This window comes from Thermobia domestica, chromosome 12, assembly GCF_964235325.1.
Source record: "Thermobia domestica chromosome 12, izTheDome1.hap1.1, whole genome shotgun sequence".
In the NCBI taxonomy this organism is placed as follows: domain Eukaryota; kingdom Metazoa; phylum Arthropoda; class Insecta; order Zygentoma; family Lepismatidae; genus Thermobia; species Thermobia domestica.
The window spans coordinates 184187011-184208121 of record NC_137465.1 but is presented as its reverse complement, the minus strand read 5'-3'; the positions used below and the strand labels follow the sequence as shown (position 1 = coordinate 184208121).

General features: G+C 34.2%; 1 protein-coding gene across 1 annotated transcript in view; it reads left to right on the top strand.

The window, feature by feature from the left end:
- Positions 1-8243, top strand: part of LOC145665828 (uncharacterized) — a 90983-nt gene extending 82740 nt beyond the window's left edge. Inside the window, exon 2 of the mRNA XM_081732945.1 lies at positions 7349-8243. Coding sequence (XP_081589071.1) covers positions 7349-7824 — 476 coding nt within the window. The 3' untranslated portion in view covers positions 7825-8243. The remainder of the gene's footprint in view (positions 1-7348) is intronic.
- Positions 8244-21111: the final 12868 nt, after the last annotated feature.

Here is a 21111-nt window from a genome sequence, read left to right as displayed (position 1 = left end):
GAGGAAGATGGTTCTAGGTTTTCAAATTGACCAATTCATATTTAAGCTTATTCTAATTTTAGTGTTTACATTATCGTTCAACGTTTAATTGGTTACTCAATCCCGGACATCGATTGTCTTCAATTCTTTATATTAGGTGTATATACTTATTGTAGGAGGGAAATGTTGCGAAATGAAATGGTTGGCAACGACGAACTTAAATTTAAGGCCTAGTAGATCTATGTGATATTTAGAAGAAGAAGAAGTATTCTATGTTAACATGTTGCTTATGGATAATTGAAATTGTAATGGCTAATAAGTTATGATGTTAGGTGCTGAGGTATTTAGTATGAAAGGACGGAATAATTGGCGCTCGATTTAAGAGATAGTTCTGTGGTTGTAGAGGTATTATTTGGTAGAGGTTAAGTTTAAAGTTGGTCGTCCGTTTCTAGCAAAATTTTGAAAATTTACCGGGAAGGAATGAATAATTTGCTTGTTTGTTTGTTTCAATATATATATAAGGAGAGCAAAAGTTATGTTTATTTTCTTATATAAGCGGTCCTAAACATGAAACTATTTGGCAAGCGGAGGAAACTACTTGGCGAAAGGTTACTGCATGGTAGGATTGTAGGAATCACTGATTACTCTAATGAACCACTTCCTATATAACTAATGGAAATTAATTTTTTTCCCATAATGCAACGAAAGTGAGTCTGCGACACTATTGACTAGAGTTGTAACTAACTGCATCGTCTGCTACTGGCAGTAGCTAAGTGTATCATTGGCTAATTCTATCAGACTCAGGCGCTTTGAATGATCTGATTCGTTCTTGCTTTTAGTAGTTCGTCTTACCCAACTTCCTTGAGTGGTGACGCCACGGTCTCCACAGTTTCAGCGGGAAAAGCAACTGAAACCTTTTATTCTTTATAATTAGTCTATGGTGGAAATGTATTGACCATTTGTTTTGTATACAGACACGCAGTCTTGATATAAGGTAACAATATTACAGTTTGTGAAACAATAAGGTAATAACCAGAAAAATCTTTTAAAGTAAGTGAAAGTCACGGCTTAATAAATCTAAAAATAAACTGCAAAAAATTGGTAAGCAAATAACTGCAAAGAAACTGGAGAAAATTACACTTTTCAATGTAAATTTATGTAACATAACCAACCTGGCTACTAACCCGCCTTCACTCGCTATCGCTCGCTCGGCATTTCGATGTGAATTGAGTATGAGCTTTGGAAGTAAATTAAGCAAAAATTGATAACTTTTAATTTTCACATGGTAATATGAATATTTGACAATTTTTTACACAATCGTGGTACGTTCAATTCAAGGATTTTCATATACAAAATTTCCTGTACCTTGGTAAGTAGAAATGTGTTTAATACTTAATTTCTTTTTTCCTCTTTTTTGGAGGGGTTGGGAAGGGTGGCGGTTCTGGAAGTATAGCCTATAGGACGCAGAAGTGTGGTAATCTTGGAACCGGATAAGATTTTATTCCATTTCAATGTACACACACTTCCTATGAGATAAGGTAACTGATCACTGAAGTGACCATAGCGTCCTTATAGGAACGGAAAATGTTTGTATAGGCCTATGTAATTATGTACAATGTTACATCAAAATATACAAATTAATCTCCCTATTGTTGATTTTGCTACTTATACAGTCTTATAGTTTACATCATGTTATTAGTTTGATTTTCATTCTTTATACGTATTTTAGTCTATTTTACTACGTTTGATTATTTTTATTGAGCGTATTTGTAACGTGTTTGGATCAAAAGATCCTATATATATCTCAATCAAAAATGTTCTTGTACGCCTTATATCTGGAGAACTACACATAGTGTAGCCTAACTCAAACTACCACATAACTCAGTATGATGTGCTTATTCCATGGAAAATACGAAAACTCGATTTAGAGATCGTTCAAAAATTGTGTGCCCCTTGATTAAAAAACTAATTACTGCCTAAGATCGCAATCTTTTGATGCAATTTTTTGGATCATTAAATCTTCTATCAGCGCTTGAAGTCCTTGGTAATTCATGCCAATGATTACGTAAAAGAAACTGAAAGTTCCATCGTAAGCTGGCACAAATAACTGTAGCCCATAATAGGTATTCGATACTCGTACGTACAACCACAACTAAAAGTGAATACACACATACTCTGTGTTTTGTTTTTAAATAACTTGTAGCGAGAAATGATGCTCAGTGATTGCCAATAGAATTAAGCGAGCAGAGGCACTAGATTGACGTTCACCTAGTGGAATCGTCGATACCTTTGAGTCCATTTTGAGTCATCTGTATTCTTAACTAATTTCGAAATGTCAATGTTATTGTTCCCGTTTGTCACGTTATGTCATGTATCGGATCACTAATTACTTTGAACGTCCCGTTTTAGCATCAAGGGTATATGCCTGTCACGTTGTTTCATGTGTCGAACCACTAATTATTTTTAACGTTCATTCTTAGTATCAAGGCAAGTGTATCAGTCATGTTGTGTTACGTGTCGGATCACTACTTTTAACTTTCCTTCTTGCTATCAAAGCTGTATGTCTGTCACGTTGTGTCATTGTGTCGGACCACTAATTACTTCTAACGTCCCTTCTTAGTATTAAAGTTGTACGCCTGTCACGTTGTGTCACGTGTCAGAACCCTAATTACTTTTAACGTCCATTCCTAGAATCAAGCCTGTATGAATGGGGATCTAGTGTTTAAAATGGGAAAATCCGAACTAGAACTGAAATTTGTATTCGAAAAAAGGGTCTTCACCAGATATCGAATTCAGGACAAGGCACACAGAAAATATGTGACTCATAGCAGTAGGAATTAACTTCTTTTTTACTCTTTAGTGACGAAAGAAGAAAGTCATGATTATGAAAGATGAATTCGACATTTCCATGGATTTACAAGTTTTATAGCCCCTACGTTCCGAAGCGACTTTTGCATGACCTACGTCCGTTTATTCCGACATATGCGCACACAATTGTTTTTGGATCTAATTATAAACTTGAGTTTTTATAAAAGTCTCGTTTTTAAAAATCTCTCCTCCTCTTGCTCGAAATCGAAAATTGCAACTGTCTCAAACAAGGTTTTAATGATTTTTTTCATATATATATATATATATAATAACATTATTATTTACTTAATAAGAACCCTATACAATAAAATAAGTAATTTATCTTGATAAATCCTCAATAGGTGGACTGGGAATGTTAAGGATAATTTTCTCACAAAGCGCTTTAGTTTATATTTACTAAGTACTTCATTAACAATTCTACCTTATGAAAAGAAAGTTCAACAAGTTGTTTACTCTTGAGCGTAAACGTTAAGTAGAAGGTGACCAAGGAGGTAAGGCTCCCACAGAACACTGTTGCCCTCCTTAGAATACCATTGAAACTTTATTTTCAAGAAGTAGGACACTTATGCGGTAGTCTGTATCCTTGCCTATATTTCGTTGCTTGTGTAAAGGGCGCAATTTTCCCCCATAAACTAACACTGGTTCATTAAAAAATGAGGAAGGTGCTATAGATCTTCTCTGTGAAGTTGTATTTCTGCAGATTCCATAAAACATTGACAGTAAGCTTCACATATACTTGGGTCCAGGCAGTGTCTGTTGTAAGGATTTAAAGGTCAGTCAGTGGTATAATCAGTAAGAGCCAGGTGATGCAGGTTCAATATACAGGGTGGTAGGTAACTCCACCGGAAAACTTTGGGAGGCGGTTCCTTATACGAGATGAAAGAAAAAATTTCTAATAAACATGGGTGGAAAAACGTCTCCTTTTAGAGTTATGACTACCGAAAATTCGAAATATCACGTTTCAAAACGCCCTGGCTTGAGAAACTATAAGGCCTATCCCAAGCGGTTTAAGGAATTACACAGAAACTGGTATACGCTCTATCTAAATATCCATGTTTCAGAATTCACCAGTACTAGCGAAACGAACGCACCACTAGTACTTAAAGAAGTATCCCTATACTTCAACTTCCTTTTTACAGTTCCTTTCACCGATAACGGAGGATGGTAAAACATAGATATTTAGATAGAGCACATACTAGTTCCTGTGTAATTCCTTAAACCGCTTGGGATAGGTCCTATAGTTTCTAAGTTAGGGAGTTTAGAAAAGTGATTTTTCGAATTTTCAATGGATCATACATAACTCTGAAAGGAGACGTTTTTCGGGCCATGTTTATTAGAACTTTTTTCTTTCATTTCATATAAGGAATCGTCTCCCAATGTTTTTCGGTGGAGTTACCTACTATCCTGTATATGCATAGTTTTCGAGAGATACGAGAAAGCTGTTTTTGTAAACCTAAAGTTTGAATACTGTACAAAAATCACGCCACTTATTAAGATGAATCAGGTATTGAAGAACACCCTTATCAAGCGTTTTCATTATGACACTAGCAAGAGAACAGTGCAGAAAATGGTTAATAAAATATAGCCTACCAGTATCGCATTACACAGTGTGGTTAATGAGTTATAGTCTACCGTTATCACAGTACACAGTATGGTTAAATAGATATAGTCTACCGTTACCACAGTACACAGTATGGTTAATGTGTTATAGCTCACCGTTATTACAGTACACAGTATGGTTAATGTGATATATATTCTACCGTTATCACAGTACTCAGTACGGCTAATGAGATATAGTCGAAAATTGTAATTAACTCCTAAATTTTAAGATTTGTTTTAGTGATAAGAGTAACCAAAAATGAGAGACATATCCATATCTGTACACAGTAAAAAATGGTTGTGTTAATTCCACTCAATTTTAACACAGGGCAGTGGTTCCAGCCTGACTACCACTATGCGGTGTTAGTTCATCACAGACCCCGCAGTGTTGGCGTTAACACAGGGTGTGTGTTACGTCTTTAGCACACAACCGGTGTTGAGCGGTGTTAAATTCGGATCTGTGTTAGTATTTTCGGTGCTGATTTGAGACCATGTCAGGGTCGGTAGTGTGGAGAAAAGTGTTGAGTTTTACTTGTGGCGGTGTTGCATCAACACGAAGAAAGTAACTCAGTGTGTAGTGTGTTAATATTACACCATGTCAAGTATCAATATAACACAATCCCTGTGTTACTTCAAAATCATTTTCTTATTATTTCAACACACAATCTGTTTCATAATTCAAGGTCAAAGCCGTATAAGCAACACCGTTTTGGTTTTAATTCAACACTCCCTGTGTTAAAATTCAAAGTCAGACCATCAGATTAACACCGTTTTTGGTGTTAGTTCGACTCCACTTCTGTGTTACTACGATACCTATTTCGGTGTTGAAATAACTCCGTGTGTGGTGTTGATGTAATCATTTTTCTGTGTTGGAAAACCATGTGGTGTGCATGCTTACGCTTACCGAAGATTCTGATTTTAAAATAAGAATAGTAAACTACAGAACACTTCATATAGAAAATCTTCATAATTTTTTTTTTGTCGTCCTCCCCAATATTTATTGTGAAGTATTTGTTGATGGTGCGGAACACATCCTTCACCAAGAATAATAGGAAACTCTTACCTGTATCCCTATAATATGTTTGCCTCTTAATCATGATTCTATTTGTTTTCCGCCATTTTTGAAGCGCAGTCCGTGGTGTTGACTGGTGAGCTCTAGTGCATTGTAGAAGTGACACAGTAATACGATGTTGTTTCTCGCTGTTGACATATTTCTTCAGAAACATGTAAAACAATTGAAAACACATCGCGCGGTTCGCACGTTGAAATTTTGCGTATACCTGGATTTGTTTATTTCTTTCTACTGTGTTTGTCTGTAGCTTCAATTTATAATCCTTTATAATTAGATGCCAAAAATATTTGGCAATCACGCAGAAAACAACACCGAAGATTCTACACTTGTGTTAATTTAACAGAGGCTGTCTGTCATTTCAACTACCGGCATTTGACACTTAACTTCAAATGGAGAGTGAGTTTTACTAACCACCTGTTTGTGTTATATTTCAACACAATCGTGTTAACACATAGTCATGTCGTTGAAATAACACAACGATTTTTTTTTTTACAGTGTAGCTATGGAATGGCCAGGACAGATTAAGCCCCTCTGGGGCCATCGTCAGCCCCTTTAATTTTCAGTTATTTGTTATTATGTATTTATGAATATAAGGTGAAGTCAAACCACCCGTCTAAAAATAACCTTGGCCTCTTCTGTCTTAATGTTCTGGTCACAATCCTACTTACATTAATAGAAAGCGCACATCGAACTGAAAAAATGATATGCTAGTGGGTAAATTCTCATGTAGTTTTTGAGAGAGTAAAAAAAAAAGGTACGTCTTTATTATTATTATTATTATTATTATTATTATTATTATTATTATTATTATTATTATTATTATTATTATTATTATTATTATTATTATTGAGTCTTCTTTGGCAGTCCTGGAACTAATGAGTTTTTTCGTCTGAATTTTAGGTTTGTGCCTGGAAAAGTTTCTTCCATTTTTCTCCATCTTCAGCTTCCTTTTTTAATTCTCAATATTTTCTTCTAGTCTTCAAATCATCCATCAGTTCTGTTCTTCTTCCTATTCCTCGCTTTCCTTCCATCTTTCCTTCTATGGTGGTATGAAGAAGACAATTTCTTCGCAACATGTCTCCAATCCAATTAGCCTTCGTACGAAGGATACTGGCTTTAAAGTGTCCTCTTCTCTCCTATATGTTTTAAAAATCTTCGTTTGTTACTCTCTTCGTCAATTTTATTTTCTCCATCTTCCTTCAACACCACATTTCGAAGTTCTCCAAATATTTTTCTAACTGCTGTAATGTCCAAATATAGGAACAATGCAGTAAGATTTTTGTTGTTGAATACTTCTTTGGCTAAGGCAATTCTTGACCTGATCTCATTGGTGCAGTAAGCCTCTCTTGTCAAAATACTTGAAATGATTTATCGCTTCAAGTTCTCTTTGTTCTACTCTCATCCGTAAGATCGCGTTTCCACGGGATATTCTCATGATTTTTTTTTTTTTCAATATTGATCTCCATTCCATATAGTTTTCTAGTCTCAACAATTTTGTCAGTCATCTCCTGTCGTCCTTCTTCCATTGCAGCTATAATAACCATATTATTTGCATACTTAATCTTGCTTATAATTTGCCCTCCTATATTGAAATCTCTAATTCCCATTAATGATTCCTTTACGTCGCTAGTTACCAATAATAAATAACAATTTTCATCTGACTGGAACAAATTGTTATTTATGTACTACTTGTAAATGTAACAAATTAGATTGTTAACTAATATATTGTATTGTATTGTTTGTTTGTTTTGTCGTATTGACGTACTGTTCTAACAGTGACATATCCTCCACCTGAAAGTAAATTTGATTTATTTCTTTTCTCTTCTACAGCTGCTATGCATAGGGATGGTGGCAAAGGATCGGGATATGGTGGTAAAGGATCAGGCTCTGGTTCAGGATATGGAGGATATATATCAGGACATTCTGGCCACAGTGGTTATGGAGGATACGGTGGTTATGGAGGATACTATGGTGGTTGCGGCAAAAAGGGTTGTAAAGGGGGAGGAAAGGGTAAAGGAAAATTTGTGAAAACTATTATTGTCGGAGTGTCAGGTAAATATGCAACACTATTAGTCGTATGCTACGCCACTGCGAAAGCAATGTTCCTAAAAGCGATTGGTATGAGCGCTATTGCTTTAGCTCTCATAGGGATTGTGTGGTATAAGAAGAAGCATGGGGATTACGGAGATAGAAATATCATTGTTGATCCCCATGATAGGTTTTATGTGCTAACCCCAGGGGATGAGACACCTAAATTGGCGTACAGGGGTTATTTAAGTGAAAATCCTGTCGTAGATGTTACTTAAATCAACTGTCCAGCAAGACACGTCAGGAAAGTCATTTCCAACTGGTCACTGTGTGATGAGAAAGGAAATGTAGCGAGAGAAGGTCAATTTGGCAAGCATCGAGCACGGATGATGCTCATAAAGTCTTAATGTGTGGAAGTAATAAAAAAATTGAGAATGATTCCTAAACCTAAATTGAGAGTCTTTTGTTATTTATCACTTTCAGCCTGGGCTTATATGATACCTATGCAAATTCCAGCTTCTTGTAACCTTAGTGTACATTTAAATATGTACTATTAGGTAGTAAGAAAAGGTAGTCATCAAAATACACGATAAATAAAGATTTAAACGTTCTGCAGTATTTATTAGAACATTTATTGGTTTTGTTTGGTGAACCACTACAATGTTACTTCAAACCAATGCTCTTTTACTCATATGAAAATAGAAGTTACGTAATGTGAAAAACGAACACAGTTTGTTTGTTAATGTTAGCATTAAGTAAAATGTTATAGTGTTCGTGATTTGTTTTTCACCTATTTATACTCTATAACATATTACTACAGATAAAAAAAAGTATAAAACAACCTTAGCAAAAAACATTCATCTATGTTCGTCACCAAAGCACCACAAAACAAGAAAACGGACAACAAATTTCTCAGCGTACAAGATCTTCAGAATTTCATTGAGTGATGTCAAGCAAAGCATGTTTTCATTCAGGAACAAGGCTGAAAATAAGTTTTCCACAAATAGAAATTCGACCAGCACACGTGTAAATTATCCGAGATATTCATATGTAATGCCCGAGGTAGACTCGGACCTTCTCTGTTTGCAATAAAATGGCATTCCTCAATCTTACTTGCACTTAGGATTGACATTCTTAAGATTTGTGCAGCTACATGATTTTTAAGACTTGTGGAGCTGAATGAATATTAGGACTTATGCAGTTACCTGATTTTTAGGACTTGTACACTTTAGTATTTGTGCAGATATAAGATATTTAAGACTTATGCAGCTAGATGATTGTAAGGACTTCTGCCTCATGTTGATTCTCTGTAAGACTTCTATACTTTAGAACTTGTGCACTTCAAGAGCATGCACATAAATAATCTTTATGACTGATGCATTTTAAGACTTGCGCAATTACGTGGCTTTTAGAACTTCGACATGCTGATTTTTATGACTGGTGCACTTTAAGATTTGTGCAGCTACATGGTTTTTAAAACTTCGATATGCTGTTTTTTTTTATGACAGGTGTACTTTAAGACTTATGCAGCTACATGACTTTTAGAACTTCGACAGGCTGATTTTTATGACTGGTGCACTTTAAAACTTGAGGAGGCAGTTACATGAGTTTTAGAATTTCGACATGCTGATTGGTTTTAGGACTTACGTACTTTAGAACTTGTAGTTATTTTTTCTTTTTTGACACAACTCTCCAGCAGTATTATGAGTGTACCAGTAAGCTTAACTTCTACACGTGTACCTAGAATACGATTGATGCTTTTCTTTAGCTGCCAGCAGCGACCACTATTCCATGTAATTTGTCAAGCTGCTCTGCCTACTTCATATACAGTATTTCTGCCTTCAATGCTACTGATAGTGACAGAAGGTAATTATGACATCATGCAGTTTCCAGTTAGGAATAGTTACATCAAGGACTTAGAAGGGAAAGTGTAGCTTTGGGAAATACTGTATCAAAACATTTAGCTTTGGGAAACTTCAAATAGAAGCTGGAGAAGTAAAAGATATAACTAAGCAATTATTATTATTATTATTTTATTATTTGTCTTGCTATAATGTATTCATCACTGCTATCTTTTACCTCTTGACCTTCAAAATACCAATTCCCAAAACTAAATTTTCAAATTTGATCCTTCTCGTTTAAGTTCTTGTGGTAGAGGCCAGGCCTGTGTAACTTTGGTCAGAAAAGGAGGCCTATCCCAGGTGGATTTGAAGAGACTTCCAATCACTTCTTTTGACAATATTCCTTTTTGTCCCTTATCCAAAGGTCAACTCTTTTGTGAAGTTTCCCCTCGATGAAGAGTGAGATTTTAGGACATCTGTTGGCACCTAGTGGAAACAAGTTGGCAGTAATATATATATATATATATATATATATATATATATATATATATATATATATATATATATATAGTACAACTAACTTTACAGTACTGACTTACCTTATGTAAATGATTTAACGTTGCAGTACTACATTTGATGATCCAACGAAGGCTGTTTTTAAGGTAAACATTTATGATTCTCGTGTTCTATTTTTCAAGAAATGTTTCGCACCAACTGGCCAAAATCTGGTAAACATTTCCAACGAAGTTTCAAATCAAATAGATCAGAAACGTGATTAACACTTGCTATGATACTGCCTCTGTTCTTGGTCGCGACTTGCTTTAGAGTTGTTTCGCACACGTTGTCTTACTAATGGCCAGATAAAATTTACTAATTTTTGGAACCACTCATTAGTTAATTTTCACTTTTCTTGTTAGCGTTACCGCAAGACTGATATTCAAGATAAAATTCTATTTAGAATTTGGTTATTATCTCCTTTTTTGTCCATTACTTATGTAAACTCCTAACATTATTCGTCTCTAATATGCTATATTTACCACAGTTATCTTTACTGTGAGCTACTGTGAAACAGAACTAACGTTTAATATACTTCGATTAGGCAAAGTTATTTCTTGATTTTGATAACATTATTATTTTCATTTTAAAAATCGCATACATTCCAGTAATAAAACAATCTTTCTTTTGTATTAGATCTAAATATCAGTTACAAAAGTTAGATACACTGGTGTATATATTATCTCCATTAAAGGCTTTCACAAAAAATATTTCGAATGGGTAGTTTTCTTATCGAAAATGCATTGATTTGTTCATTCAAAGGTAAGCTGAATCACCTGTCAGGAAAACTTTGACAGGCACTATAATATACAGTATAATAATACAGGATACTAATGAAAAATATTCCTCTTTCCTTAAGCGAAAAGTCACTCCCAAATTCCTTGTCCCCAAAGCAAAGACTGCATTGACACTCCTACCGATGTTATAAAATTTACAATCTTCCTCCGGCACCGATCTCTTTTGAGTACGTTCACATTTTTCATAACTATTACATTTTACATACAATATTTATCTTAATACTGCTCAACAAACATTCTTAAAAACTTTAAACGCTGGAAAAATATAAATTCACATAGTCATAGCAATGTGAAAAATAAAAGATTGTGTTCAGCATCAGAGGTAAAAGTGGATCTGAAAAGGTAGGGGAACGCATGACGTCACGCGTCCCCAAGCTATCTTTGCCTATTGTATTTTTTTAAAAAGTTGAGGGACGCCACAGATATTTTCTGGAAGTAAGCGGACGCGTCCCCCATCATTTTTACCCCCTGTTTCAGCTAATAAATTGAATCGGAAGATAACTTAAATATCTATCTTTGGGATTACTGGTACTATATAACAGTAATAACAGTGATTTCTAAGAAATATATTTGATTAATAATGTTAGTTATTGGAGCTGTGTGTCTTAGTGTGCATATTATTACTTATTAAAGATAAATCAGTAACTTGGTGCGAGCATCATCTGTTGCATATTTTACTTATTTCCACCACTCTTAATTGTTATATTCTATTATAGTAGGGCCACCAATAGATGGTCTCTGAAGTTTCTTACCACATGCTGACGGAAATACAGCCCCTACTTTGGTGCTAGTGTTAAGCAACCACGGACCATTAATTAAATTGCCTTTATAAATGCACCAAATAAAACCCTTGACACGCGATAGTGACCACCTTTTGTGAGCTGTCAGAGACCATCTCTTGCTGACTCCTCTATAGCTTTAATTGTACCTATTGGGGAAAGTATTGAATCGGGTGGGGTAATAGGAAACATATATCATGAATAATATGTATATTTTTATGAAAATTATGCATTTTAACTTTCGATATGGTTTGGTTAAATTATATGTATAGGCCAAGGGTAAGAGTGGATCTGAAATGGTAGGGGGATGCATGACGTGACGCCGTCTCCTATACCTATCTTTGCTCATTGTATATTTTTTAGAAAGTGGGAGACGCCCCACATATTTTCTGGAGGTGGGAGAACGGCGTCTCACTGCGATCCCCCTCACTTTTACCCCAGGTATTAACTGTAATCAATATTGGGCATTGTTTTCGTTTTCTTTCAACTGTAATATGAGTACAAATTTCTTCCAATCGAATTTTCATTTAATTTGATTTTTAATATTAGCAGGTGTTAGTATATGTGAGCCATTAATGACTAATAAAAATGTTTCATTTAAGTTCTTGAACAATTGTTTTCTTTTAAATACCATAATCCCACATTTTTGCAACAACTTTTAATTTCAGTCAAGCCAGTAAACTACCCTCAAATAAACCAACTGAATCCAACTGAATCCAGTCTAATGTACTTCATTCAGTCCAGTACACTTGAACAAATCATATGAAAGTCATATCTCATGGGTTCTCCCCTCCAATCTCATTCACCAAAATAAATATATTTTTCTCGTATATGCCAAATCTGGTTTAATTCCCGATTAAAGCTCATGTGGTTCTCCATGTTAAACTTTAGGTCCGTCTCATAGTACAAGCGTGTTGAAGAGGGGCGCTAAAGTCGTTATCAAAACAACAAAACAATTAATTCTTTTTTGCCTTCCTCTAATTCCAGTGGTTCCCAATTTCGGGAGCACCTCTTAGGAGGGTGAGGCATAAAAAGCTAGCAAGAGGAGACCAAGTTACTGACACGAATGTCACATTTGTGATTATAATTATTACAAATGTTGTAACAGAGAGCTGTTATATAAAATACCATACAAATACCAAATAACTGTTCATAAGAATTGTGGCCCCAAAAGAACAAAGCTCGTACGTATAAAATGGTAGGTCTAATACTGCTCTATAAGGGTATGTAAAAACTTTGCTAGAAATAAATAAAAATTGATCAGGATATTATTATTATTATTATTATTATTATTATTATTATTATTATTATTATTATTATTATTATTATTATTATTATTATTATTATTATTATTATTATTATTGGTCTAATCAATCATTTCTCGGTCTACGATTTTCCTTATTTTTTCTAGCTATTCACCACCAACGAGTAAGTGTCCATTTCTACACAAAATGGGACTAGAAACACTGTGGCAGTTAGTCGAAATGTACTCCCCAAAGGAGTAGTGTTTCCTGGGGTGGGCTATTATATCTTGCCGTAAGACTCTATGGTGGCTAAGCAGGGACTCTTCCATCTTCTCTGTTCTTAAGTTGCACAACGTTATATAAGTGGCGTTGTGAGTGGGTTGAATAATTTTATATCCGCTGGCAGGTCGAGGATCTGGTTCTTATTTTATCTTATCACATTCCTTTTTGGCCAATTGGATTCTATTTTTATTTATTTTTTCTTCTGTTTATTGCATTTTAAAACTTGTGTTATTATATACATACTAGACGGCACCTTTAGATGGTGGTTGTTCACAATGTAATCAAAATAACCTATGGAAAGCCAAAAAAGAAAAAGATATTAAATTTGATGTATGACAAAGAAAATGCCACTCTGCTTATTTCGAGCAACTAAGTAAGAAATAACATATTCAATTAGAGTTTAAATGTAACATTTGTGTTCAGAAAGATAAATTTCCTGCTTGTGTTCGTTGATCCAGTGGTAGGAAATAAGGTATTTCAGATGGCAAATTGAAATAAGTTTTTCTATAGTGATTTAAATTATAATGATGGTATGGAGTTCAGTAAAGGCAAAATGAAAAGTGAACTTCTGTAAGAATTTCTTAAATTAAAAAAAAAAAAAAAATAAAATAAAAAAGATAAACTCTTTGTTAAGAGAAGTGGATACCCGTAAAATTTCCTTTTCAAACCAGGACTTGGAACTAGATATTCTACTAACTCTTAGTATCAACGACCAAGGTCATTTCCAAAATTTGACTGATAATAGTGAAATTGAAAAGGATGAGCGATTGCTCTCTAAGTTAACACCTTCATTTTGGTCCCGTACAATATCCAGCAATAATAAGCAATTTCAAGTTCGAAAAGTTAATAATTTACCGAACTCAAGTTGTCGAAGAGACCCGATTCTCAGGTAATATAAATCTGGTACTTAAGTCAATAAAAAGAAAATGACACTGTTTCTGACAAGATTCAACCCGCTAGTTGCTAGTGAAGAAGTTGTAGAAATTGTTACGGAACTGAATATAAGTGAAGTAGTCTACAATAGTCTGAAAAGTAAACTGTGAAGTGACTGTGTATTAGAAGTAACTGTGAATTTAATATGCTAATTTGTATTATTTTATTAAACTGCATTATCAACGACAGAATCATGAACTTTTGAAAATTCATCGGAAGGAAACTTTGATCAAGATTGTACATTCTCAGACAGCTTCTGTAAATGCATATTTGTGAATAAACAGGACTAGTTTCCTCATTTCCTTTCCGCATACCTTCAAGCACAGCCTGATACTTCCCGATTCATTGAGCTCCAAAGTCATCATTTTTCAGCGACACAAAACCAAGAGGAACAGGACAACAAGGGGTATTCGACACACGATTAGGATAGGTGCAGGATCGACGAGAGAAGCAGATCCCACCATTGGAGGACCACCGACTCCAAGTTCAAAGGATACCATTCTGCCGGTTCTTCGCCGCAGATACTTTTGTTAGTTGAGATTAGTGGAATGTAGATGTAGGAGGACAAACATAATTATTCTTCATTTCATGTAGAGCTGAACGAATCAGATTTCTCTTCAATTACTGATTCTAAAGTGTGACCTGCATGTATTCTTATTGAACTATTATATGGTAAGTGGCGGAATCATAGATATGTTGTTAGCAACCATAATTCTACTATTAGGCATGATGAATCTCGACCTTAAAATTTTGTATCAAAATGTTCGAGGACTAAGAAATAAGAGTAGTGTTTTTCTCTTCTATTTCTCACTGCAATATATGACATGATTGCGGCAACAGAAACTTGGTTTTCCGACAGTCATAAACACTACAATTTTTTTCAGACACATATCTCTGTTTTAGAGCCAACATATTATATAATGAAGAGTCATGACAAAGAGGTGGTAGATTTCTGACAATAATGAGAAGAAACATATGGAGAATTGCAGGCCTGATCTCGAACTTCAAAATGAATGTGTGTAAAGTGAATGAAATTACACGTCTCTGAATAATCTTTTGATATCATACATATGTTTATTTTCACCCAACCTTTTCCCTTGAGATCTTTGAAAATTACCTGAACTATAATTCCAGGTATGAATTCTCTTGAGGATGATACCTCATATTTAGAAACTTTAATATATCTAAAATTGACTAGTTAAATAGTGAAAAGCTTCCAGGAATACATTATAACTCATTGGGGGAAGCAATTGCCCCTCCCTGCCCCCATAAATGATCCCTCTGCTCTTGATCTTGTTATCACCAACACTGCCTCAGTGTCAAGGAAGAATAATCAATGTATAATGAATTCTGATTCTTTTCATCAGAATGATTGAAACTAATATATTTTAAGCCTACATAAGAGTTGTAAAATGTATAAGTTCGCTGAGAGTTTTCAGTTTGATGAAGGTGATTATTATACATTATATCAACTTCAGACTAATACTGACTGGACTGCTACAATAGTTAGCTAAAAACATAAGTATATTAATGAAGCTGTTTTGTATCATTACCATGTAATTGTATTAACTACGGTAAATAACATTTTGAAATTCAGTTCTAGAACATTAAAATATCCTTATTAGTATTCTACAAAACCTATTCCCATATTAAAAACTACGAATTTAGCACATTAAAGGTACAAACTTACATACAATTATGAAGACTATCATTTGTCAATTATCGGAAGTCTTCCAAATTCAAATAAAAGACGATAAACGCATTTACCACAGCAAAATAGAAAATCAGTTAAATAGTAATTCCGAGAAATTTTGGAGTATGAAAATTGGTAGACTGACTAATCGTAGATCTCTAATCATCGTGGTGATAGTCACTCGGTGCGGAAATACCTTGTTTATCCGCTATGTATAATACATATACCAAGCAGTGACAGGGCGAGGCTATGCCGAGTTATACCCCAAAAACGCTGGAAAAAAGGCAGAAAATGAAAAATATGTGCAGGTAACCTGATACCTCTGGAAGGGTGACACGTGACTAAGAACACGGTAGTACTGTTACACAAGCAGTGTTGCCATCCCAACCCAAATTTACAGTTTTTCAAATAGAACGTATACCATTTTATGGCATTAAAACAATTAGCATAAAACGTGAAAGAAAATAAGTCAAAGGTGAGTTATTAGTATTGCCAAATAAAGGAGATATGAGACTCTAAAGTTCAGAAATTATGGGGTACGTACAGAGAAACGGACAACTGTACAACAACAACAAGACTGCAGAAGGAACAAATGTACAGTAGGTAGTAAACTACAGCATGCATAGCATTCAGTGACTAACGGGTTTGATACAGGATTCATCCAAAAAAAGGGCACATGTTAGAGTATCCGTAGCAAGAAAAAGTTCCATGTGAAATATGAACAGCAAGTCTTCCTGTAGCTCAACAATTCCAATGGCGTTAGGGTGGAATCGATATTTCAAACCGTCCCTGAGAACTATAAAACGAACTGTCTTGAGGTTGCAACACTGCATAAAATCCCGTATGCATTCCAAACCACAGAAACGATTATGCAGCGCCTGAAAAGACTACAGAAAAGCTGTGTCACGAAAGATAACAGGTCTGTGACAAGAAAGTATGTCAGAATCGATTCGCAAAGATTAATGACCTGTGTAAGGTGTCAGTCGACAGCATAGGATACTTTAGCATGTGAGACAAAGACGAAGATAAAACACACTCCATTCAGGTTACCAGTAATATACAGGCGCAAAATATTTTAACATAATACACCAATACCTACAACAGAAAAACTATAGATAGTATACCAAAATATGTAAATTTCTCGCGCTAGCCCCCACTCGACATGACGCATCAAGCACATTAGTTACTGGATGCTGTGGTTTACTCCCTACTGTACATTTGTTCCTTCTGCAGTCTTGTTGTTGTTGCACATTTGTTATTTTCTCTGTACGGACCCCATAATCTCTGAACTTTAGAGTCTCATATCTCCCTTATTCGGCAATACTAATAACTCACTTTTTGCTTATATTCTTTCACGTTTTATGCTGATTGTTTTAATGCCATAAAATTGTATAAGTTCTATTTGAAAAACTCACATTGGGATTGCAACTGCTTGTGTGACAGTACTGTCGTGTTCTTAGTCACGTGTTTCACTTCCATTGGTATCAGGTTACCTGTACATCATTTTCATTTTCTGCCTTTTTCCAGCGTTTTTGGGGTATAACTCGGCACAGTCTCACCCTGTCACTGGTTGGTATATATATTATACGTAGCGGGTAAACAAGGCATTTCCGCACCAAGTGGCTATCACCGCAATGATTAGCGATCCACGATTAGTCAGGGTACCAATTTTCACAAATATCTGTCACGGTTCGCATACGTCCCTTGTAAGGGAAACAACAAAGTTTCACTTGAAATTGCTAAAAAAATAATTCCTTGATCACAGATCGTGAGTTCTTTGGTAACTTATTTATTGAGCACTTTATACCAGTTTATCACAGATTCCGAACTACTGATAGTAACAAATACTTATTTGACATTATCGAAAACTCTTTGTTAGAAAACCACCTATCGTTACAACTAAAAGTGTAGATCAAATCAGCGTGTGATATAGATGGAATACCTGTTTTCAATATAAAAGAAGTGGTCAAAGTGATTTTACCGGTCTTAGCATCCGTGTTTAATTGTAGCTTAAATGTAAATATTTATCCTAAAGATTGTAAGCTAGTAACACCCATACCCGAGACTAAAGATGAGAATGTCAATGAAGTGTAGGTCTTTTTCTATTATAAATGTTATTCCTAAACTTTTTGTAAAAAATTGTGTATAACTACTTGTATAGCATTGTCCGTGATCAGTTGGATACTTATCAGCTGTAAATCAGTTATAATATCCATCTGGTAGGCAAATCAGTTATTACACACTTGGCAAGTTTTGTCCTAAATCTACATTCTGTTATTCGATCCTGGTGGTCAAACTCATGTTATTTATTTCATTTCTTAAAATCATTTGATAAACTGCCTCATCATTTATTAAAGAGAAAGCTTTACAAGTACAAATTGTCAAATCATATAATAAAATGGCTAGATTCATATGTAAGTAACAGGAAATTTAGAGTTAGGTATAATGGCTCTACTTACTGTATTTATAACATAACAACTGGAGCACCTCAGGGTTCTAATCTGGGCCCTTTGCTCTTTTAGGTTTACATAAATGATTTATTTGATAAGTTAATCTTTAAATATTTGATGTACACTGATGACATTAAAATCTTTAATTAAATTAATACTGCCCAAGATCAAGTTATGTTGCAAGAAAACGTTAATACATCAGTTAAATGGCCAGAGGATAATATGGTACCTTTGAATACTGCCAAAACTCAAGCTATAACTTTTCCCTGGAAAATTAATCTTTTGTCTTATTAATAGTGTATATAATAGGTAATCAAGAAATTAAGTTTGGAACCTGCGTTAACCCTTTAATGGGCAAGCATTGATAGCATTACTATTAAAATTTATGGTTGAACCATGTCTTCCTGATCATAATTTCGTAATTTTTAAAGTGTTTTTGTACTTTGGTTACAAAATATAGGATGTTTATTTCAAAGCAACATTGCCATAAAATTGGTCTTATGTGTAGCTACTGAGCAGCATTGCCCTATTACGGTAAAATACTGTATCATAAGAATACTCTCAGTAATTACCTACAGTTTCGTTGAAATATTTTCCTACAGAGCAAGAAACCACAAACAAAAAATATAAGAAAAGAACTTTCGCGGAACGTAGGAGATAAAGTTTCTACAATAATAAATTTGACTGTCCCTTTTTGACGAAGATTAGAAGCACCTAAAGTAGTGACTTCAAATCATGTATATGAATGTTGTATGAAAGCAATAATGCCAATTAAATGATCACTGTAGTTATAATTCGTGCAGATAGTGCAATAGAATGCGATGTTGCTTGAGTGAACACTGCCCAATAAAAAGTTAAAGATCTTAGAGAATAATTATTATTTCACAATACATTTACAGGTAGGCTAATCACATCTGTCAGAAAAAATATAACAATGTTGAAATGGCTTTGCAGTATTTTTTCCAATACTTGCAAAATTCTCCGCATGTAATGTGCGCTCCCCTTTGGAATATTTTATTGCGATTTGGATCAATCAAGCCACAAACTCTGTAAATATTGTTGAGTTTATTTAGAATAACTTTCTAGCCTGATTAAGATGCAAGTTGAAAGATTTTAAAGATATTAATTTGCTAAGTATATTCGAAGAATTACATCTTTTGTTTTTAGCTGATAGGCGATATATTTTTATTTATTTTTTCATAAATTCTTCGTGAATGTTTCTTTATTGATGGTTTTGTTTCCATAAAAATTCCTTATCATAATAATACAAATTTTATTCCTTTTCTCTCTTAAGTTTCTAATACAAAAACATATATTTATAAAAACATTGATACAGGGACGGATCCAGGGGGCAATTGCCCCCCCTCCCCAGAAGAGAGAATTCTGATTTTATATATATAAATAAAACCCATCCCAAAGTTTGGAGCCCATAAAAGTAGCAGTATGACAATCCCCCCCCCAGAAGTCGGTCCGGGATCCGCCCCTGCATTGATACTGCAAGAAAATGTTGTAATCTACAAAGTTTGTTAGGAACTTATTCAGTTAACAAAACATTTTTAGTGTTATATATTTAATATGCAATCGTGACATTTGAACTTTTGTATGGATCATTATTTCTGGATTTTAACTATTACTTCTTTTTTCCTTGCGTCTTTTTTCTTCTAGATCTAAGATTTTGTACCTTTTAGTTACATGATCAGATATTACTAGATCCTCTTTTATCTTAATATGAAGTTTGTTTAACGGTATAAATTATTTTTTTGTGTAATCTTCCCTTTTTTATGATACGTCATATTTTATAAAATATTTATTAAGTTTATTGTATGTTAAAATTTTGATTTCGACTGCAGTTTCAACTTAAGCATAGCTTGTATAATTTACTTAATAGTAGATATAGTCTATGTGATTGCTGCATAAATTTGATTCCTTGTACCAAATATGTATTGCATGTATTATATACCTACTATTCAGGTGCACCTGTGGTTGTAAACGCTGTTGGGTGCCAATTAAATAATAATCTGATTTATAATGGGAGTATAATGTGAATTAAATTATTATTATTATTATTATTATTATTATTATTATTATTATTATTATTATTATTATTATTATTATTATTATTATTATTATTATTTAATATATGACTATTTAATGCTACATCTGAAATCAGAAAAGAGGTCAAACCAACGAACGTATTTAAATGAAGGTGGATTTGAATGTAATGGTAGATTATGTAACTAGCATGAGTAGGGCTCTAACAAAAAGAGAGGCCATGAAGTGAGAATTCTTCATAAAGAGGAGTGTCAGGTATAAGGATTTAGGAACCAGCAGTGATTTCAAATCCAATCCAATTAAACTCAACCCATTTACGATAATCTAACGAAATACTTTTCCATCTTGTATAATCAGGCCCACTCAAATCTAATCCAATGTAACCAACGTCACTTCCAACCATTTCAGTCGAATATCATTCACTTCATTTTAAATTATTTCCACTTCAGTTATTTCAAAACTGACCACTCAACTGTACTCCTATCTAAACTGTTCTCCACTTCATTACACTTAAATCCAATCTAATTCAATGTATTTCACATCACTGAAGCACATTCCAATCTAATTCACTTCGATTGCAATTTATGTAAATACAATCCAGTTACTTACATTTTATTCAATCACGCTGTGTTCGATTCCTGTTCAATCCAATCTCCAATGAAAATTTACATTAATGTCAGTAGTGTTGCTTACAAGACGAAACGAGACGATAAATTTTTCGGGTCTCGTGGGCAGCAATAGTTCATTTATGTAATAAATTTCAAATGCTATTTCAGTATTATATGATCCATAGTATAAAAACTATAAATTCGTAAAACGAAAACTATCCACGTTTAAAAATACCAAGTCACTACACAATATCCTGCAATAATAGATATGGTTCAAATATTATTATATCATACCCGCTTTGAACCTCTCGTGGTATGGGCCGCTGTGGCT